This window comes from Dermacentor silvarum, chromosome 10 (assembly GCF_013339745.2).
Source record: "Dermacentor silvarum isolate Dsil-2018 chromosome 10, BIME_Dsil_1.4, whole genome shotgun sequence".
NCBI classification, from domain to species: Eukaryota; Metazoa; Arthropoda; class Arachnida; order Ixodida; family Ixodidae; genus Dermacentor; species Dermacentor silvarum.
The window spans coordinates 52,504,831-52,528,517 of NC_051163.1; the positions used below are offsets into that span (position 1 = coordinate 52,504,831).

General features: G+C 43.5%; 2 protein-coding genes across 2 annotated transcripts in view; one reads left to right on the top strand and one right to left on the bottom strand.

Annotated features, from left to right (window-relative positions):
* LOC119431282 (uncharacterized) overlaps positions 1–15,956 on the bottom strand; it is a 35,577-nt gene extending 19,621 nt beyond the window's left edge. The window contains exon 1 of the mRNA XM_049657902.1: positions 15,882–15,956. Within this exon, the coding sequence (XP_049513859.1) occupies positions 15,882–15,956 (75 nt within the window). The remainder of the gene's footprint in view (positions 1–15,881) is intronic.
* LOC119431284 (mutS protein homolog 4) overlaps positions 14,165–23,687 on the top strand; it is a 46,047-nt gene continuing 36,524 nt past the window's right edge. Inside the window, exons 1-6 of the mRNA XM_049657904.1 lie at positions 14,165–14,288; positions 15,819–15,964; positions 17,083–17,231; positions 19,638–19,828; positions 21,503–21,624; positions 22,832–23,052. Coding sequence (XP_049513861.1) covers positions 15,955–15,964; positions 17,083–17,231; positions 19,638–19,828; positions 21,503–21,624; positions 22,832–23,052 — 693 coding nt within the window. The 5' untranslated portion in view covers positions 14,165–14,288; positions 15,819–15,954. The remainder of the gene's footprint in view (positions 14,289–15,818; positions 15,965–17,082; positions 17,232–19,637; positions 19,829–21,502; positions 21,625–22,831; positions 23,053–23,687) is intronic.

Consider the following 23,687-nt stretch of genomic DNA (forward strand, 5'->3'; position numbering starts at 1 on the left):
ATTGGGGAATTCGCCATCTTCTCTGACCAGCTCACTGAACTGCTCCGGCCTCTCCAATTGGCTCAAAACAATCGACAACATGGCACAAAATGAGTCTCCGGAGTATCACCACTGGAGCGGTTATTCCCGACGTGGTTCCAGTAAGGAAATTTCACGTCTGCCAACCCAATTCTGTCGTTCAATGGACAGCTTTAGCTTTTGATTTCGAAAACATTCCTAAAACGTTATCCATGGCCCACAGCGCAGATCTGCATCTGCAGTTCGGTTGTATTGTACATAGACAAACATACACAGTTTTCATTACAAAGCGCAGCGATCATTTTCCTAATTATCAAGTTTTCAGAAGTTCACTTTTCACCAGTTGATTTAAGGGTATGTATCTGATAAATCTCTGCTGAAGAAAGTCACTCTCGAAGGTGATTGCGTGTCACTATCTACGGCATGCAACTATCAAAGATCATTGTGAAAACGTTCCTTGCGAACAGAATGTCCTCCAGCATATCAGCTGTTAAATTGCGACTGAGAACTTCGCCTTAAATTAGCATATAAAAACAAATGCGTGCATTCTCTCCAATACCACTTCGCGCTTTCGATACACTGGCTAGTCAAGTTTATTCTTTCATCCGTGCAGCTGATAAGCCGCTATGAGATCCGTTGAGACAAGTAACACGACTTGTATTAACAGATCGCCTTCCTACGTCATGCTTGCGTCAAACGCGTGGCAAGTGCGTTTTCGTGAAATGGTCAAAGCATACAAAACTTTTGCAATAATTTTTTCACAACGGATATCCTGAAGAAAGATTGCATAACAGCGAATTAGCAGAATTCAAAGCTTCTAGGTAGTAACAAACTACAGCGCTGAAGTATACGCGTAGATGCTTTACTATTCGTAATTGAAGAAACAAAAACTACCTTGCGAGTTGTTTTTTTTATTTTTAGCTATCTAAACCGATTAGTGCGATTTGCCGCAAAAAGTTCGTTCATCTGTGAATTTCACAGAGCCGCGAAATCAGTGTGCGTGTGCGTGTACGTCGTGGACGATTTCACAACTTTCTGTACCCCTTTGCGTCTTATGTCTGCGTATTTGGCGTTCCTTTTTCGCGTGATTAGCCGGATGACATATAACAGGCTTAAGACAACATGACACGAACCAGTGCAATCACTAAGTATGACTACGCAATATCCCAGAATTTAATTAAGTGTAAGAGAATATAATTTGCTACTGGAAGCAAAATTTTGCGTGGTTATAAATCGCGGAAGGGGGGGCACACATGACACGCGAGAGGTTTCAGACAAGAGGCTTAACGCACCCCCGCAAACACCAAGTTTCGCTTGCTATCGCAAGTAAAAGATTACTGCGGTGTGCTCACCGGGTAGAACGTTTAGGAACACAAACTACAGTCAGTAACGTACACACGAAAGAAACTACGCGAGCCAAGCTTCGTCAAAGGGAGTGCCCGATCATTAAAGGGAGTCCCGAATGTCGAAAACAGGAAACGCGCAAATAAACCTCGAAACCAGCGAACGAAAAGCGAGAGGCACTTGGGAACCAACGACCATCGACGAGACACAAGCAACAAACTACGCTTCGTCGAAAGGCACGGCTTCGGGCGTCGTCGAAGCCCACTTGCGCGTAAAGCACCGTAATGCGAGGTCCATCAAAACAAACAGCCTCTCGCTACGCTGCGCCTGTTACGCTGGTGAATGCACGCAGCGCGCATCGCGAGAGATGCAGAGACGCAATATAGCGCGTATTCCAAATGGACCCCATCTGTATGCTTCCCCACCATTCGGGGCTTCCCCGCCTGTCCTCAGTGGGTCGTTCTCAATAGCACGGAAAATTTGATTTCCTGGATGGCGATACGATCGGAGACAAGGAAACCCCATGTTTGCTTGCCTCGGAAGCAGTTTAGACTATTTATTTATTTATTTATTTATTTATTTATTTATTTATTTATTTATTTATTTATTATTATTTATTTATTTATTTATTGAGTGAGTGAGTGAGTGAGTGAGTGAGTGAGTGAGTGAGTGAGTGAGTGAGTGAGTGAGTGAGTGAGTGAGTGAGTGAGTGAGTGAGTGAGTGAGTGAGTGAGTGAGTGAGTGAGTGAGTGAGTGAGTGAGTGAGTGAGTGAGTGAGTGAGTGAGTGAGTGAGTGAGTGAGTGAGTGAGTGAGTGAGTGAGTGAGTGAGTGAGTGAGTGAGTGAGTGATCGATCGATCGATCGATCGATCGATCGATCTCATGGTCGGTCGGGTGCGTAAGTGAAAACCTCGCCCAGCCAGCATTAGGGAATATTTACAGTAAACTTGACCGAGTGATATATACTGAGTTTTATTTGTTTGCGCTAAAGCCCCTATAGGTGGATATCTGAAAAGTAAAAGCATAGGTAATCAAACTGGGGTTATAGAAACCTGTCAAGGCTGGAATAATTGTAACCTTAAGAGGAAAATTAACTTCATAAATTTTAATCTAAATGCACTGGAATAGAGAAATCGTATTGCCGGATATCCGGTGAACCGCATTTGATGGCGTCGCTTACATTTATAAGACAAAAAGAAATCTACTGACTATAAGGTGCAATTTTTTTGTACTCTCGCTTGAACTTTGGTTAGTAATCATGTCGAAAATCACGCTATTTGAAACACCAAAGCGTATCGCAGTCTTATCAACAGCACCTACTAAGACATCTCAAGTAGACAAATTTGATATATTTTACTCCGCTCTGAAATACACCACTGATTTCTTGGTATGACATTTACAAAACCATCGTAAACAGGTAAAAGTTACACGTAATGTATAAATCCATGTGTCAGGTTTGTCCGCTTAGGTATCGAACCGACGCAGCTTACGGAACTGCGATATCTGTTTTTGGTGAAGAGCTAGGAATTCGCAAGCTTGTGCATAGATTCCTGTTTGTTTTGTTTATTTACTAACTTTCGGTAATATTGCGAAGCATTAGATGCACTAAATAAAAATTCGGTATCCTGCAGGCAGCAGAATTCAGCCTTCTCTCTTAAACCCAACCAATTTCATTGGTCAATGCCACTGGTAGAAACATGCAACTCTGTTTCTTAGTTAACAATATTTCATGGTCTGTCTGGCATTAACGCAAACAACGTGCGCAGACAGAGTATAAAAGCGTAATTTGAGAGAAACGTTGGTGCAGGCGTCGTAGCCTACTATCTTCGGGACATCGACGTCGTCAAAGTAGATATACAAAAATTAAGGAGGCAGCATAAAATTATTACTACTCTTCACTGTAACTTCGTTGAAATGTACACAGCGTTCTTTATTCGTCGTGAAAATTCGTCGAATGTAGCCACCGAGATACGTACGGTAAGCGAAAGAGCAAATTTTACGGGCAGCGTGTCAAAGGAAGCGGTCTTTTGTCATTGCGCAAAAACAAAAGGGAAAAACAAAACCTGTTCCGCTTCGTGCAGTTTCCTTATTACGGCGCCCCGCCCATCTCGCCGCTCGCTTCTTTCTAGAAGTCGGCCGCTCATATTTCGTCTCGGTATACACAAATACGTCGGGGCGGCCAGGCCGAGTACCGCTCCCTACACGCCCTATTGATCCCTTACTATTTCAGGCGCGCCGTAACTTCGCTTTTGTTTTTCCGTGTCCCCTTTTCATTCCCATCTGTCCCCTTCCGCAAGCCGGTTTCGCTCCGTCCCGTCCCAGGCCGTGACGGAGTCGCAGAGAGAGAAAGAAAAAAAAAAAAAAGAGCAAACGAATGAAGTTTGTAAAGCGTGCTTTGCCACTGAGCGAGTAATGTAGAGGTGAAGGCTTCTTTACGTAGGCAAGGTCTCGCACTATTGGGTTTGCGGTTTTAGTTAGTTAGTTAGTTAGTTAGTTAGTTAGTTAGTTAGTTAGTTAGTTAGTTAGTTAGTTAGTTAGTTAGTTAGTTAGTTAGTTAGTTAGTTAGTTAGTTAGTTAGTTAGTTAGTTAGTTAGTTAGTTAGTTAGTTAGTTAGTTAGTTAGTTAGTTTTGTTTGTTTGTTTGTTTGTTTGTTTGTTTGTTTCTTTGTTTGTTTGTTTGTTTGTTTGTTTGTTTGTTTGTTTGTTTGTTTGTTTGTTTGTTTGTTTGTTTGTTTGTTTGTTTGTTTGTTTGTTTGTTTGTTTGTTTGTTTGTTTGTTTTCACACTGCATTATACAAAAGGCATAAATAATGCTGCTACTGCTTATGGGAAGAGACAGAACGCAGAGAATGTGTGCATGTGTGGACGTGTAAAGCGTGCTTTGCCACTGAGTGACAAATGTAACGGAGAAGCCTTCTGTAAGAGCGCATGGTTTGGCAATTGCAGTTTTGTTAGTTTTTTCGCGTTCTAATGGAGGTCAAATAAATCCTGAACCATCCACTACGGCATCTCCCTTAGACCGAGTGTCGCTTTGAGATGGTGAAACTCATAAATCAAACTCATGCAAAGTCTTCAAGGTGGAGGAAGATTCTTGAAAAGGAAAACTGTCATTCACCCGACAGTATCACGAAGCTGCTAAGGAAACCCGTAAGGGATTCTCAGAAAAGAAAGCTTTGACGTTTAGGACGAATCATTCTTCACAATTGTCGATTAATTAGGCCTCGCGTTGGCGGCCTGCTAGCCTCCTGGTTAGCTCAGATGGGAGAGCGACCACCCCAGTAAAGGTGTCGGTGATTCCGGGTTCGATCCTCCGGACGAGGAAGAATTTCTCTTCAGCTTCGAAGTTTGTTTGTTTTTTTTTTTTTTTGAGAAATGCGTATAGGTTGCCTTTACAGATTTGTGTTACTGTCGGGAGGACGACAATTTCCCTTCTCATCCATAAATTAATAACAAATTTTCAAAATCTATTTTTAGTACTACATAACTTACTCCTTGCTTCCTAAAAATTTATCATCTTGTGGTTATTATTACGTGTCTAATGTTATACCGAATGCACGTGTTCACATTTTTTTTGTGTGTGTGTGCAGAAAATGGCTTGTGCTCTTTCTCCCTCCAAATACTATAAATATATATGCATGTATATGAACATGTAAAGCCAACAGACAATGAAGCCAAGGAAAGCGTCGGGGAAATTAACTGTCGTTGCCATTGAAGTGTAGAAAATAATAAAGAAAAGAGAAAATTAAACTGGACGAAAAGATATCGTGTCGCCCGTGGGAGCCGAACCCACAACCTCCGTTACGCGTGCATTGCATTGTTTGGCGCCAGGTCGAAGCCGACGCCGCGTAATGACGCCCCAGAAACAGCTCCATGGCAATCCAAATCGCAACAAGGAAGACGTCTTCCTTGTTGCGCCGTTCTGAAGCCATGCATCCGCACCAACTAGCCCAATTGTCAGTGCTAATCCAAATCGCCACAGCGTGATAGCAAAGGCGACCTTTGCTATCGCGCTGTTCACACGCCGTTTTCAAACCCGGACGAACGGGATGACTGTAGCGTGTAGTGCAGCTTGTGAACTTGTTGAACACATTGTTTCACTTGTTCAACACATTGAGCTAACTTTTTGAACACAGTGCGAAGTAGTGGAATACTACTGGAAACCCTTAGCATTCGAGATATTAAAAACGCATTCTTACAGTAACTCCTTTCTATTTCTGTTTTTGTTTTTGTTTTCGACCCTAAGGAGAGAGTTCGGAGCCATTGTCATAGTTTAATTAGACAAACACAAACGTGCTGTAACGCTTACTTCAAAGCGAACGCTTTTCCGTGCTCCTTGATATATTGACATCGATGACTTAGTTGTCTCAAATTAGAAAACACAAGTTTAGGCATTGTACACTTTATAGACTTTATTGACCCATTGTAACGTGTTTTTGTAACGTTCTCAAACTATTAATTAGGACACATGCGCTTTACCATTTTATTCCATTTATGTAATATGCTTGTATGCTTCTATTGTATGCCTTGTACACCCGGCCACAAAATATTATGGACCATGAAATCTGTGAAAAAGCTGAATATCTCCGCATCCTCACAAAGCAGCCTCAGAATGCAGCCTGGTATTTGTATTTCGGGCCTCGACTAGAATATGCTAGCAACATTGTCGTACACAGTTTTACTGGCTACTGCTACAGGCTGCTTGGGAAGTGAACGTTTTCTGAGATCACGTGGTCCGTAAACTTTTTGTGGCCGCGTGTACGTGAGGGCCTGGGCTTTCCTCAAGCGAATTGTGTCGCTTTTTGCCCAAGCTTGCCCACATCCACGCGATGTGAATAAAATGAGTTGAACCGAATCGAATCGAATCCCAATTATAACTTCGCCAGATAAAGCGAAATACTCTATGTATCGAACACACGAAACCTACTGGCCGATACTCGGTCAAGATAACCTACTCATGGTGAAGGGCAGCAGACGTTGGATATATCGCACTCGGAAAGCCTGCTGCCAGCGCCATAAGGGTGCTTGCACTTTTTGAACAAAGCTTTCGGAATAGTTATTTTTATAGTGTTTCTTTTTTTTTTTTTTGAGTATGCGAGCGTGCGTGCGTGCAACGTCGAGAAGCAATTTAAAGACAAAGATAATAATTACTGCCCACTACGCGTAGTTTTGTTTTTCAACAAATGAATTCTTTCCTTGCTTGTTTTCTGTTGCTACATATACCCTCGGCAGACTTCTTGTACATTATAGTGCACAATGCTCTTTTTTTTTTAAGTTAACTTGGACGCGAGTGCGTAAAATATTCATCCCGGATATAAAACAGATGCGTGAGGAACCGAGCGGAAGTGGTTCAATCATATTCAATAGCCGCCGGCTTTCGGGGTAATTGACACCAATTCGATAGAGGTGTGCGAATATTCGAAACTTCCGAGTAACTAAATCAATGATTACCCTATTCGATTCCGAAGACCGAATCGAATTGGCACTATTCGTAAACACGAATGTGTTTCGAATATGTTTCGAATATTTTCAAAATCGCCAACTGTGCGCGATCAAGCATAAAATTGGGGCATATCAGCGGAAAATTGAATTCCGGCTGCCATGGGACGTGAAACACGAGAATTTGCGTACTGGACCCCGCTACGATCGCTTTCCGGTTAAACCTCCATCACGAGTACTCAGTGAGTCCTGAGTATGCGAGTAAAAACTTATTTGCTTCTAACGCTTCATTTGCTCTCTTATTAAACAACACTTCATACCGTGCAATTTAATGGCAGAAAGTTGCTAACGGTTGGAATGTACTAGGATGTGAATATCTTTTTACAGTAATGGTGAAAACGGCTGCTCACTATTCGAAAACTATTCGAAAATTATTCTACATTCGGTTCTATTCGGTTCTGGCACGACTCGATTCGTATGCGATTCGGTGCCGAAAACTACTTGTATTCGTACACACCTACGAATCTGACCTAACCCGCCTTTTCTCGTTTTTTTTTTTTTTTTCACTCAGGTGATGAAAAGCACAAGTGAAAAGCGTTTGGAATACCATATACCGCGAGCTGACGTGAAAATTCAGGATGCATCACCAACATGCCAACCCCTCACACGACGTTACACCTCTATCTCTGTGTTTATGTAAAGAAAAAAACGTGTGTGTATTGTTTCTTTTTTTTTTTTTCATTTTTTGCGACAAGGAACCTAACGGCCCTTCAGCGTCTAAGCGTGCTATTTAAATGATCAATGGTTTCGCATTAGTAACGTACTGTCAATAATGAAAAACCGACTTGAAAAGCGCTTATGTCTTCCCTGAGCTACATGTCTTCGGGTCTGAATTGGTCTGAAACGGGTCTGAATACAGGCTATAGAGTTTGGTGTGATCGTGAAACATGCGCCACGTTCCGTAGTCACCAAAAAGTAATATTCGTCGAGCCACTCTCAGTACAGCTTCGCTCTTCTTTTGGACAGAATATAGCGATTCTAATCGTCCTCTGTTACGCCGAAGCTCGTCCCGCAAAGTGATAAGAGAGACAACGTTGTCCCCCGTAGTGAAAGAGACCGGATATTTCACGCATCACGTAACACCAGTAACAGTTTAGACTGATGATTCTCCCTTAACTTTCTTTTTTTTTTCGGTGTCATAGTCTTATCGTTGTTCGTGTCGATACAAAGTAAAACAGGCCGATTACTCAGATAGCGTAATCAGAGGAGGCGTTAGGGTCGATGTTTGGTAGCAGTTCACGGTACGTGGCTTCGCGAATGTTCTTTTCTCCAATATGGTTTCTAATGCCGACCAATCCTCCTAGAAGTGGGATAATCGAATGCATGAATGACCCGATCTTGATAACGCTACCAGGTGCAGCATGGGCACCTATGATTCTTTTTTTTCTTATTCTTTTTTTTTACTAAAGCGTTTAGGTTACCGCAGTGCTAAATCGGCATTCGTTGTAAAATACGCACGCAGGACACCCAGAGCAAGCCCTACACAGAAGCGGCCGTGCTTGCAACAGCAGAACGCACGGGATACTGGACTACTCGCATCGTACGTGCTTTCCCGTCCTCGGAGAGCGAAGCGATCTACTTACTGCGCGATCGAACGAAGAGACGAATTTCGCGTCCCGTACCGGGACGATTTAGGGACGCGTATACGCCGCGTTTCATTTAGCTCCCGAAAAATGGGTTTCGCTCGAGAGCTACTTCGGTTTCGTGACTTTCGCAGCGTGTATAAGTGCACATTACAGGTCCGCGGACGGGGACACGAGAAGACCAGTCTTGTTTCTCTTTTGAGCCGCGCGTATACGTAATCCTAGACTGTAAGCCGAGATAGTGTTTAGGGAAGCACGGCTGACGTTGTTGTTTTTTAAAGAAGGAAAAGGGGCGAACCTAACGGGGGTTCTTCTTTCGTTCTCACCTGCTGCAGTTGGCGCCATCGGAAGCATCCCCAGCAGCTGGTGGTAGTTGGCGTAGCCGCCATCGCCGGAGGCAGCCGTCGTTCCGGCGTCGTTGCAGACGGGTCCGGGCACCACCAAACACACCACCCAGCGAACCCGACGCTCTCCCCTTACCTGCGCGCCGTAGTCGCCGCCGCTGGCCGGCGGCGGAATCTAGACGTCGCCATTCTGGCTGGCGCCCGCCTGGCCCCGATCGATTTGCCGGCGGGACGTCGCAGACGACGCGCGCGCTCGTCGCCGCTGCCGCCAGGTGGCGGCACGTGACCTCGATTTGCTTTATGCGACCTCTCTGCGCTATAGCTTATTCGTCTGCTGCTGCTACAGACGATTGGTCTGCTGCTACTATACAGAAGATTCGTCTGCTGCTGCTACTACAGACGATTCGTCTGCTGCTACTACTACAGATGATTCGTCTGCTGCTGCTACAAACGATTCGTCTGCTGCTACTATACAGACGATTCGTATGCTGCTACTACAGGCGATTCGTCTGCTGCTACTATCCAGACTATTCGTCTGCTGCTACTACACAGACGATTCGTCTGCTGCTACTACAGATGATTCGTCTGCTGATGCTACTGCAGACGATTCGTCTGCTGCTGCGACTACAGACGATTCGTCTGCTGCGACTACAGACGAATCGTGGCGGAATGTACTGAAGTGCAATAGTTCGAGTGCGCCGTAAGATGGCACTGCTTACCCTCTTTTCTCATGGGGGGTCTGATTGAGAGACTGACCACGTTTATGTGATCACGCGGTTGGTCTCTGGACACAGAAACGGAAACTATGTCGTCACTCTCCACCATGGCCTACTGTTTAAAGTTAGTAAGTAGAGAAGAACCGTAGTGACGTTAAATGAAAGGTGGTACATGGCCGCAGGATGGTGCAATCATGGCTGATGGCATATGTGGTGCAACCTGCCACCACACCACGTTCCGAAGGAGAATTCGCGTATTTATTTATTTATTTATTTATTTATTTATTTATTTATTTATTTATTTATTTATTTATTTATTTATTTATTTATTTATTTGAATAATGAATTAATATCGATAATCTTTATTTCTCATTGAACAGTACAGGAAGGTGAGAGAAAATCCTCAAAGAGACGGCTTGAGAACCCTCAACCCCCTGACAGCATATGACAGAGAAACAGCGCAGCAAAACATACACACGCAATAAAAAAGTAACAATAGAAAAAGGACAAGACAATGAAGGCGTAAATAAAACACAGCATGTGAACACATACAATAAACATGCGATAAACACCGCAGACACGTATGCATTGATAAACGTGTAAACTTATACGGTACGCTGTGCAAGTTTATCAACAAGAACCAAGCATTGGCAGTCACATCAGGTTACAAGTTTAAGAATGCTTTAACGCTTTAAACCAAAAAATAATAGTAATAATATGGTTTGCGCCATAAACGCACCTTGATAAAGTACTCAAAGCAATTTAGTATAAAATAAGTAAATAAAATACATAACAAACAATGCAGCCAAATCAGATAGTTTAAATAGTGAAATACATCTACCCAATTTACAAAATGCATTTAATAAGCGCGGGAAATTATTGTTCAGTGATTGTAATCCATACAGTGGAACGGCAAGTCAGAACTTTCCTAATGTTCGGTCCACCGTGTCTCACAGGTGGAAGTACTTGCTAAATTCGCAATTTACGTAAACAATAAGTTCATTTGCTTCACACCTAAAAGAATACCTTCGCGCTAGCCTATACCGGTACAGATAACTAAACGTTAATATGTTCTTTCCCTTGAACAAGCGTGATGTAGGCTCGCAATAAGCGAGGTTTGCAATTACCCACAACATTCTTTTTCGAGCTTTTATGCGCCTCATAACATTTACCTGTGTGGTCGTGCCCAATGATTTAAATAGGAAAGAAACATAATTTAAATAGCAATGAGAAAGAGAAGGTTGCGTTAATAGTTTCACGAACTGTGGTAGTAAATAGGTGACTTCTGTTTAATATGCCAGTATATTATGGCCTAATTTTTGTAATATGTATTTCACACGACTTTCCCACACTAACGTCTCAGAAAAGTAAACACCAAGAACCTTTACAGATTTAACAATCTCAGTTTTCGATGAACGAAAAGTGATGATTATATCCTGCGGGAATTCGCATGTTTTTAGCTCTAAAAATGGCTACTTATTTATTTATTCGCAATACTTTACAGGCTCCTCATTTGAGCATACATGACTAACAATGCAAGTGGTGGCAAATTACAGAAAAAAAAATACATATATAAAGGGACAGTCGTTGCAACATAATGAGCATACAATACCAACACCCGCGAAAACACTGCGTAATGTAAAAAGCTGATTATATACACAATGTCCACATTCATACAATACAAATAAAGATTTCGAAACAAAGTAAAATTGAACAGGAAACTAAATACAACAAGGATAACATCATGAAGATCAAACACAAAAGAACATCATGAATAAATAAATTCGGGGAGCGACGGTACTGATTATTTAGGCGTGAAATGCGCTTGCAGACGGTCACGAAATGCCTCGCGAACGAACTGTAATAGAAAAGATATCGTCAGGAAAATATTGTTCCAGAGTGAAATTAGCTGTGGCAACGCGGACGAGTTAAAGACCTGCGTCTTTCCGGAGATACGCTTGATGACATCCTGAAGGGTGCAAACGCATGCGTAGAAAAAAAAAAAGGATGCAGACAAACAGAGCGCGGAGTTTGTATGTCTCATTTTATTTCGATAGCAATTATACGGACACTCCAAGCGCATTTCCGCCGTCATCGTTGTCGTCGCCGTGATGTTCCGTATAAAGTTCAAGTGCGATAACATCGTGGCCCTGCGCCGTATGCTGTGGGTGCGAGGGACAGTGTGCATAGGTGAGCCGAGAAGGATGGTGGCTCAATCTCGCGCGCACAAGGGAGGAAGGCAACGGAGGAAGCGTTAGGCACCGGTGGGGCCCAAGGGGATTGTACTCCGGCGGCTGCTGCCTGCATATGGCGCGGCTTTGAAAGCGATCTGCGATCGGTACAGTGTCTAGGCGCGCCGAAAGTTGATAGCCTAATTCGTGTGCGCTGTGATCTAGCCGCTTAGTTCGCACTGAAGCGACAGGCAGCACGAAGGTCAATTATACCTCGCTGGTGCTGGGGCTCCTCCTCATGCCAGCGTTTTGACAGCGAGTGTCCACGGTCATCGAGTGAGATGTGTTTATGCTTGCTTGTGCGCGCGTGACACAATACTTGTTAATTTGTTTAGTAAGCGAATGTTTACAAGTTTATGCGGCCGATAAAACTAATATTGTTACTTTGTATTCCTGTCTAATGACTTCCTATCGCAATGCTTCGCCTTCAGGCGAAATGGCGGCTTTTTTTTTTTTTTTTTAGGCTATACATTGCGTGAGTTTGCACCATTAATTAGGGCTAGCATAAAGCTCTCCCAGCAACAAGTTCTGACACCTTTGATGTTTAGGTGATTATGGAGCCGTGGAGACATCATGCACAGTGGTGTTTCTAAAGGGTGACCATCATACCGAAGTGTATACCTATATTTTGCTGGAAAGAGAAACGCCCCCGCCGCGGGTGATATGGCTACGGTGTTCTGCTGCTCGGCACTTGGTGGCGGAGGCATTGAGCTGAAACTATGTACACGGAACCCATCGCACTGAGCCAACTGAGCCGTGAATGCGACAAAGCCACACAGGGATGTTAAGGGTCAATAAGCAACGAAGTCAAGCAAGCTCACGTGCTACGGCGTAACGCTTTTGACAACAGCAGAAAAAGAAAATAGACGTCACGTGTTGAAATCGATGTTTCAAGACACTTAAATAATGGCACCAATCCAATGGCACATCCGACTGGTCGAAATCGAGCGCTCAGGACACATTCGCCCAATTCATTCAGAGCGCCGTGCTCAAGCTCAGAGCGCTCGAAGGCGCTCTCACCTTCGACCTGGGAGCGCGACTGAGATCCGAAAGCACGGCCGAAAGGAACTCCATCCCATGGCTTCTCCGATTGCTGCGTTGCACGTTCGGCTGGGACAGTCTTTTTCTGGCTCACATGCCGAGAGGGCTGCGCATTGCTGCAACACCACGATGTAATGCTGCAAACCGAGTTGGAGCGTGGTAGGAACCAGTCGAATGTACCATAATATTAGAATTCGACTGTCTGAAAAAAAATATTTCATATCTGGCGCGTGGTAGTGCTTTGAGTCAACTGCATCCAGCAATCCAGCATCAACAGACGTGGTTTTATCCCTCCATCTGTCTATCTAGTTTCATCCATTCACTTATCCCATTTATTCATCCACCTCTCCATCTATCTGCTTAATGTTAGCATAGCCTTTGAGATTCCTCCATCTATCCGTTCATAATGTTAGAATAGCCTTTGAGATAGTCGTATAAATTGATGATCTCAAAGGCTCTAAATGTGTTTACGTCTGCCGCTGTGGTGGTGCGTAGAGTCAACCACGGCTAAAATCATGGTTCTTTAATTCATGTTTGATATCAACAAGTTATTACAACATAGCACGTTTTCTATTAAGACGGCCGCTAATAATTTGCGCTGAACGACGAGTTATTGTTTCTGCGCAAAGTGTCACTTGGCCTCGGCCAAAACCTTGCAGACGACAGTTCTCACGGCCTCCTTTTCATACAGTAGGGCTCACGGTGGTTGTGTCAGTGTGTAACGCACGTACTTAGAGATTATTTTGTTTAATAAGGTTGAAGCATGAGTTGTAACGTCACCGCAACTCCAAGAAAGCCTTCCAATACAAAAACTTCGAAAGTCACGACCTCGTCCTCATCTCTGAACTTGAATGCGATATTCGACACCACCAGCACGAGCGGGTGAGACCTCTTTACAGCGCGGCTCAAGCGTTTATTTTTTTATTATTATTAATATTTATGACGATACACTACAGCACCACAGCAGTCACGAAGCCTCGTGATTTGAAACTCGCGCGTTTGCGCGAAGTAGGATTGGAAATTCATCAGGTTGCATATGCATAAGCTGCAAAATATTGTGCATAATTACCCTGCAATTATATATATGCGCATTGTGTTCTGTGAACAATCATCACAGCAAAGCGCGAGAAAAAAAAATAATAATGAAAAGACGTCCAGAACGAAAAACGGACTTGCATGGTGCACGAAAAGTGCTGTTTGCGGCCTGTACTTGCTGTTCTGTCAGGTTAGAGACTGCTGAATTCCAAGCTTCGCAGAATTAATGAATAAAACTTTATTTGGCTGTGTACAATGAAAGGGGTTGCCGCTGGAGTTTAAGACAAGCGCGAGACGGCGCTACGTACGCTTGCACGATAAAGGGGCTTTACGGGCTTTACCGTAGTTTCCCTTCTCTACTCTACCACTTGGTTCTGTATTCTATAACTCTACTACGAACTCTACTGGCTCTACTATCTACCGTGCGTCTGCCTGTACTTCGTTGCGCGTCTCTTCGACCAGCGGCTTTTAGTTCGTGGTAGGGTGAGTGCAATATCACTTACATTATGCGTGTGTAATACCGTTACCAACGAAAACCGTTGCATGTTGTCATGAATCTCAACGTCGCACCCCATCGGCCTGCCTGCGTGTTCTGTGTGCTTACAAGCATCCCTACAGGAGATTTCAAATTTGCCGCAAGTTTGTAGACGCGCTATTTTCGGATTGCATACCTTCGCGCAGGTGTCAGCTAGATTTACGTGACGTGTTGTCAGGGCTATTTATGTTCATCCTCACCATCTCGTCATGGTCGTGTGCAACGACAGACGAGAGCTCGCCTCGATAATATTACAGGCCGATAAACACTGGCCATATTTCACATAACATATACGCTGCAAAGATAAATGTGCTTCATTTCTATATATATAATTCATAAGCCCGTGTGTCATTGTAGTTTATCTCTTGTAAGCGTCCTTGTACTCAGGTGATCAGGTAATCAATCTATCTTCGCGTAAAACCATACATTTTTTTTACAATTTTCACTGCCCGAACCCTTCTTTGGGGTTTTGTTGTTGTTGTCGTTGTTGTCGGTATGCTGGAGTTTCAAAAGTCACTTAACCGAAATTTTGCTCAACTGGTAGAACTACACAAGCCTCTGCAATCTCAACAGAGTACCTATATTTAAGGGATGTGCTACAGCAGTTCTAGCAAGTACGACCAGTAAAGTTTATAAGAAGAGTATACCTGTCAAAAACGAGCCTCCAGGAGCCTATTTGAGGCTTTATTATGTCCGTCATTTCATCCGGGTTCGGTCAGTGCATTATTGGCATTACTGTACTCTAACACAAAATCTGTATCTCATTCCGAAGTGTGATACCCGCCCATTAAAACTTGGTCATAGACCTGCAGTTATAAACATTTATCAAGTATGGATTTATTGTCCTAATGGCATAACTGCATTGCAGGCTAGATGTCGAACAGTTTTGAGGCTGTTATGGCATTACGAGAGGCAACCCCAAAGTTCAAATTTTGTTCCCACTGTTAAAAATGTACGGACACACAGGTATAGCAGGAACACTGAAATGCTGCCAATGCAGGTGCTTGTAATTCGCACAATAACAGAATGAGGTATGTGCAGGAAAAGAAATATGGGAGAGTTAATGTGTTCCGTACTACAGGAAATTACATAACTTGTACCAAATTTCCCTGAAATGCAGTGCACATGCAACCATATCTTCAATGTAAGCATTCAAGCAGCACATAGTAAATAGAAAAACTACACAAAATGCTACTAACGTTGACAAGTGCTGCCATTCAGTGTCAAAAACTGAGAAGCAAGCTGATGGATGTAGTTGTCTTGAGTTCACACTGTGACATACCTTTCTTCGTGAAAAACCAATATTCGTCATTGGCTATATAGGTACAAATTCTGGTCATGGCTCTATACTCACCATCGCTAGAGTGCTTATCTGACCTTGCCCCGAACCACAGTCACTATCTGGATGTTTGCTTTGGCAATGCTTGCTGAAATGCAACCATGGTTCTACCTTCAGCTGCACGTTTTCATTTCTGCAGCGGTTCTGGCGCAGCGCTGGTAACACCTGCACTGCCGAGACAACTCCTTCGCAATGGACACACCACAAGCTCTTCTTCGGCGGCTAGGCGCAGGCCAACACCCGGCACGGCCAGTACTGACCCGCTCGCCAAATCCATGGTTGTCGGTGAGCCCTTGTCTAATCTTTGACTGATGTGCATATAGGCACGCAGTGACATGGTGAAATTTTTATCACTCTGACTGCTCAAGAAAAATGCAGAAAATTTTGTAGCACCTTGCCCTCCAAGATGTAATCTCAAGTTTTTGGGGTTTGAAAGCCAGTCTCGAACCACTTAAAACATTGCACCGGTAGAATCTTGCAATGTAAATGCAAGTCTTTGCACTTCATGTGCTGCACAGTAGTAGCCATTCCTTGTGCATTCTAATTGATGTGGTACGATGCAGTCCTTATCTGCTAACGAATAAATGGTTCCTTATTGCATCATGAAGTTAAGTGTCATCATTGTTGAATGAAGCAAATATCGCAGACTATTCCAAAGGTCTGCAGTTTGCAAATGTGTAGGTTGTGAATAGTTATCATTTAATAGACAAGCTATGTGATAGTAAAGGAAGGGGCAAGGTGCAGGCAACGAGAGTAGATAACAACAGTTGATGCTTCTATTTGTCTTTGCTGTTCAGTACTGCGAACAAATACCTTTGCCAAGTACTCCTGATAACTTCATCATGTATATTCATCATGTCACATCAATCTTACTGTGAGAGGAGGTTTGGTAAGCCAGGACAGACGCAGAAACGAAGGGCATGTGGTGGTGCTGCATTGAAGCTCCTGCATCAACTCGCTGTGGCATCATGGATTTTGATGGCATGTGTTTAGGGCGTAGGTGACTTTTTTTATCGGTAATGATGTACTGCATTGTATTTCTAAAAAAGCCAAATACTGAACTCAGAAACGTTGAAGAACTTTTGCCCAAAATGTGAAGAATCACTTCGAAAAGTGCTGTTCTTTCGATGTGAAGTTCTAAAAATGAAACTGATAGTAATCGATGTGTTCCTGCAAAAGTAACCAAAAAAAATTGTCTCGAAAGAATACTTTACCAGTCTAAGCGGATTTAGGGTTTCTTTTTAGTGACTTTTTTAGTCTTGCTTTCCGAGAAAATTTGGGCCAGGAGAGTCTGTCAAGTTCTTTCCTGCCTGCGCAGCTTGTGTAACATATTATGAAAATCAGAGCTGTGCATCAACATTGTTTTTTTGTCGCTTAAGCGTGCGACTTTGTGGCACATGCAGCACTTGTCGAGGGACGTGGACTGGCCAGAGGCGAGATCGGCATGGCATCGTTTGACATCAAAAACCCGGAGTTGGTCTTGGCGCAGTTCCCGGACAACAGGATGTACACCAACACCCTCATGAGGCTCCAGGTGCTCGACCCTCACGAGGTAGCAGACTGAACAGAAGCAGTCATTCGTCCATTTCACTTTGTTCCTCATGATATCAGTGTTTCATTATCAGGGGGGGGAACTTCATTTTTTCAGACTATTATCGCACCGCTAGTGTTACCACTATGAGGGACACCCTTTCCTTAACCAGCCTTTCTCATCATAAAAAACTTTTCTGCCTTTGTTTATTTCATGACATTTATTATTACAATTAATTCATGTGGACTACTAACAAAACCATCCTACACTTTCTCGCTCATTGATCACCATCATAAAGTAGGTAATTCATTTTCAAACACTAAACATTATCATGACTCATTTGTTCCCAGTGCAGGTTTGTGTTGGAATTGCCTTTCACACAAGTGTTGCAGCAATTAGAGACATTAATGCTTTTAGAAATGCTGCTACGAACCTGGTTTTTAAGATAGCTGCATAACTGTTGTATCGCTCCTGTTGTGTTTGTTAATTGTATTGCTTCTATTGTTGCTGCTGTTGGTATTTTATTTATCAACATTGTACCCACTCCCTTCTCTAATGCCCTAAGGGCCTTGAAGGTGACTAAATAAATAAATATGTGCACATGAAACTTGTCATGGTGGCTCAGTGGTTATGGCATTCTGCTTAGCCCGAGGTTATGGGTTAGACTCCTGGCTGCATTTCGACGGGGGGGAAAAAAACTAAAAAATGCTCGTGCGCATAGATTTAGGCGCGCTCGTTAAAGAACACCAGGTGGCTGAAATTAACCGGAGCCCCAGCGAACTACAGTGCCCCTCTCATAGCCTGCTCTGCATTACCGGAATGTTAACCTCTGCAATTAAAGTAGGCTAATGATAAGACTAGCCAAGGTGAAAAACCACACTGCAACGACTGGAAGTATCCTGGGCCAGCAGTTATTGTCATTAATAATGGCAGGAGTACAGTTTTACAAAGGGCACGAAAAACCTTGACAGAAATGCTGGTATGAAAGGACACTTAGCCCTTCTGTACCTGTGTTTCTGTCGCAGCTCTTGGTGTTGGGCTGTTAGATTCAGAACACTTTAAAAAGCCAGATGAGGCAACTAGCCATATTTATTGCTCAGCTATACTGCTTGCCCTTCTTTTTCTTTTCTTTCTTTTTTTTATTCTTGTTCTACTGTGACAGCTCATGAAAGCTTGAAGCTGGGCTTGCTGTGCCCATCTGTCCTTGCCATTATACTGACATCATTATCTTGTCGTCACCAGGCTATTTCTTCATTCTCAGCTTAAGCCTCACCATATAGGATGGAAAAAGAAAAAAAGCAAACATTTACCCACCATCGACTTGACTCAAAACTCATGCCCCTGTGGCAATGTGTAGTTCACAGTCAGACGCACTAACCAGTGCCGCTATCGCCCAATTTTGGTGCTTGATAATTTGTACAGGGTATTTCGTGCCCTGAGAGTGGTGTTGTGTCTGCTCATGTGTATTTCAGAGGCCGCAACATGCAGTATTGTAGCGAACGAGGATGATGATGATGTGTGCATTGCAAACAAGGAAGCTGTACTCACACCTGCCAGCTCTCCCGAATTTTCCGTGGCATTTGCGACTTTGGGATGCTCTTACTCTTTTTCAAATGTTGTGTCAAAACTTGAAATCAAGTTCCACAAATTGCAAACTTATAAACTTTCATTGCTTTTGTTGAACGAACCAAAGTGCGACAAACTGTGGGAACAAGTAGGAAACATTCTATCGTAGACGGATTGCTGGTGTTCCTCAGGATTGCAGTGATAATGCTGGAGATCCTGTCAATTCCTGTCAGTAATGCTGAATGCGAACGGATATTTAGCACTGCGAACACGACCCAAACAGGGGTTTCGCTTGCTGGTCTCCGACCATACCCTTGGAAGTATGCATTCTGATGCTGAAACGGCATCAGAGAGGCTCTTACTTCGAGCAGAATTATTCGGACAAGTTCCTAAAGCAGCTGAAATCGGCGGCAGCAGGGTTGCGCAAGAAGTCACTGTGATATAAAACAGTGTGCTGCTTGCCAGTCACTGCTCTTTTGTAAGTTTGCTGCTGCCTGTGTGCTGTGTCAAAGGTAAAGGTAAATCATCATTGATAAAGTGCATATATATCTCGCGAAATGTGCTTGCTCAGGCTCAGAGCAAACTTTAAAAAAGCACGCCCCCGATTACCCTTCACATTAATCTTCATTGTCACGTCTGGGAGATAATTGCGAATTAAGTTGACGGTTGGTAGGCATGTGGTTTTGATACGATGGCAGTGTTTTGCTGTGAAAGCCTGCCCCTGGTCACAGTAAATTATTTCAGAGCTGAAAGGATTGCTGAAATCGGACATTTCCCCCCCCCCCCCCCTGCACTTCTCACATGCTCCTGTTTGCATTCTCGCACCATTGTAATTTCACAATGCAATCCATCCATCTTCAGATCCTCCTGCCCAAGACGGTGTTTGAGGCCAACTCCATGCCCCAGCTCATGAGTCAGCTGAAGCTGGAGATGCCATCCATCACCGTCACCAGCCTGGCTCGCAAGCTGTTCAACGAAAACCTGGGCATCCAATACGTCAGGCAGCTCTGCGTGCCCGAGTACAGTTCAGTCGAGACTGAAGTCGTCAACAAGTGAGTCGGCACATGCATGCTGTACTATCTGTGTTGCCTTGGCTGTCTTCGGCTGGGTAACCGTAATGATTTCCTTTGCTAATGCTTTAGTTTTGTTTAAGAACTAGAAGGAGACAATGTGTAAATGACATCTGGGCATACAGTTTAGCTCATTCTGTACAACACACTTTGTCGATTTAAAAGCATCAGCTAGTTAGCTATCCACTTTCAGGCAAAAACAGTGCTAAGAACAAGGACAAGGTAATGGCACATAAAGGCACACAGCACAGCACGTTGTCTTATGTGCTTTTACTTCGTCCTTGTCCTTAGAGGTCACGGTCGACCTCAAGACTTACCCCCCCCCCACAACCGTTACTTAACAAATACCAACTTCTCACAGCCATTCAGGCATTTACTTTTCATTTACTGCAGTGCATACTATACACCAAAATCAATTACATCTTGCAATTCCTAGTCGTTCTACTCACAAAACACCAATTACAGACACAGAGAAATCTAGTTCCTAAAGCATCCACAAATTATAGTAAACAACATATAAGTTTCTTGGCTTGCACAATTCTAAATAACCCTAGTCTCAACTGCAATTTTGAGCTTTTCATGCGAAGATTTAAAAAAGGATATTAGAAAATAATTCACAGTGGCTTAGTGCAGCTATAATTACAGCTATATAGCATTGAGTAGCTATGGGTATAGTATTTCGTACCTTGAATTGATTGCGGTGCTCTGAAAGTAAATGTCGCAACTATTTCATTCCTTTGTCCATTACCCAATTTCCACTTGTGTTTCCTGATGCTGGTGTACTGTTATTATTATTGTGTTATTTTGCTTGTCCTAATATTTGCCCTCCCTATGTTGTTCATTAACCAATATTATGTGCAATGTAATAGGCTTTAACACCTCACATAATGTGTACTGCCATGTTTCAAAATCTTGTTTTGTGAATCATTGTCAACTGTATTGTAGGGGAGCCCATGACCTGTCAGGCCCATCTGCCTTTTGCTTTGGTTCTCTCTTTCTTTCAACAATGAACACTTTAGTTCACTTTGCTTCAAAAAAAAAAAAAATAAAAGAAAGAAATTCAGTTCTTTCGCATCAGTAGCATGCTAATCTGTAGAGAGAACCAACTTGAAAAGTGTTTATATCCCTAGTCTGTCTTCAGGTCTCAGCAGGATATGCTCGTGTCGCTTTCCGTGAGTTCTCAGAGTTGTGCATTTTTGCTTCATTTAAAAGAGAGTTTTAGCATGTCTATTATTCCGGTAAACGCAAGCGGAATGGCCGTTTTATCGAATGAGCAGAGGCGCAAACCTGGACGGCCTGCAAGGTGCAGCCACCTGTTGGCACAGAGCTGAACCAGACAAACGCAAAGCTAACATTGCAGTAACCAAGTGTATCTTAGTTTGCTGCTGGTGTAAATTTTTGGCAGCGGCGTAATCGGTGTGGCTGCTGCAAATTTACACCAGCGCCAAAGTAAAATACACTTGGTTACCGCAATGTTAGCTTTGTGTTTGTCTGGTTGAGCTCTGCGCCACCAGGTGGCTGCACCGTGCAGGCCGTTCACGTCTGCGCCTCCGCTTATCTAGTAAAACACCTAGCCTGCTTGCATTTACCGGAATAACGGACATGCTAAAACTCTAGTGTCTGGCATGAATTCACACTTTGCGCGCAATTACGCAGGTACTATGCCCTGTCTGCCACGGCTGCGCTTATCCACTACGTGGAAGTGATGCAGAATGTTGCTTGCACGGCTCACTCCATCAAAGTCATCTTCAGTACCGGCGAGGGAGTCGCTAGAATCGGTGGGGGCATTGCATTTCCTCTCACCATGCAGTTGAAACTCATAACAAAGTCATATACAATGTAAAAACACCTTCATTATATAACTGATATTCATTATACACTGATATCAACAAGAGGCACTGTACACTTACTTTGTTTTATCTGATAGTTGATTATACAGTCAACCCTCGATATAATCAAACATGGCCATAATTAATTACCTGATCTGACAAAGTGAACCTAAAACGTTTTTGCAGATATCAGCATACAACGGATGTATGCTCATAACGGATATCATATACAGTTAAACATCGGTACAAAGAAGTCAGTAAAATCAGCACTTCACCTCGTTATAATGAAATCTCGTTATTTATTGAAATTTGACGTTTAAGGCAAGCAAGTACAGTCGCCGACAGATTTTTCTTACACTGAAGGGGCTGTAATATTTTCCTAATTATCCGGCGATTAGAAACAACAAATTTCAATTAGAAAAAGAATTAATTTTGACGAATTTAAGAGTTGGTGATCAAATATACGGTTTCATGCGGTTTCAACAATATCTTCATGTCAGCGGTACAAATCGAAGCCTAGCTGCGTCCCACGCCTAGTGGGATGACACTATGTATCATGAAGAGCACAGGTAGAGGGGAGCGAACACTTCGTCTGCCTCTCACTTCAATGCGCCTCCGAAACTTGTGATTACGCGAACTCCATCACTAAACGTGCTGGAAGACAACACACATGAAGCTACGGCCATCTTGGCTTGCCCAGTCTTTGCAACTGCCACAGATTACCTACAAGACAGGCACATGCTGTTTATGTGCTTAGCCGCGCTGGACTAGAGTCATTCTGTGCACTCATGAGTCATTCTGTCCACTTTGCAGAAACTGTAGTAACAAGCTGTATTTAAAGTAGGACAACAAACTACAAATATAGAATCTCACTCAACCAAGGGTAACAACTAAGATCAGCATGTCAGTATATACCACTCTTGTCCTGCTGCCTGTTCTTCATTATTAACAACAGCATGATAAACTGTGATGGCAATAGACGCAAGAACAATGCGAACAAAGTGCTGATTTTGCCTATTCATGGTGATAGCATGCTGACCCTTGCATTGCAGCAGTCAGATATTGCATCCTCCTTCAATAAAACATATGCACTTGTTGACGCAGAATATCGCCTCCATCTTTTGCGACCTCTGAAAACAAAAACAATGCAATGCAGACTCAACCACAATGCACGACCTGGAGCTACTGACCAACACCGTGGATCCCAGGAGCTCGGTGTCGTTGTTTGGTGTGCTGAACCACGCCAAGACACCAGGCGGGTCGCGGCTGATGCGGGTGAACATGCTGCAACCTCCACGCGACCTGGACACCATCGTGCAGCGCCAGAAAGCCGTGCAGCAGATTCTTGACAGCGAGGAGTTTTTCTACAGCTTCCAGGTGTGTGTGTGTGTGGTGTGTGTGTGTTGTGCGCGTGCGTGCGTGCGTGCCGTGCGTGCGTGCGTGCGTGCAAGGTGTGTGTGTGTGTGTGTGTGTGGCTACAACATTGCACTGTACTGGGAAGTTATACTCCCTGCTCTTCTTAAAGTGAAGCTTTCTAGGCAAACTGTCCCAGACTTTGCTGACCGTGGCTGCTGCTGCTGTCTGGCAAGTACCTCGAACACAAGACAGCTCACTCAAATAACAAATCGGCTTACATGCAGCCCCATCTGTACTACTCCTACAGATGTGCCGGTGGCCGTACCAAGCATATAATTCCTTTAACAGAGCGAATCTTTCTATGCCTTCTGTGTCGAGGTTTGGTGCATCTTCTCGGTTGGATTCTTGCTCAGTGAGGTGGACCAGTCCTGTAAATGGTACAATAGTAAACTGGATTGATCCAGAGGTGGCATGGTAAAAAGTAGGTCGATCCTGGAGACGGTGTAATCTGTGGGCCACGTGGGGGGTATCCACATCTTGCTGAACCTCAACTCTCTGGCAGAACTATTTTATTTTCGACAGAGGATTGTGTTGACAGCACTGAGCATGCTCAAGTGCTGTCAATCCATAATCCTCTATCCAAAATAAATGATTTT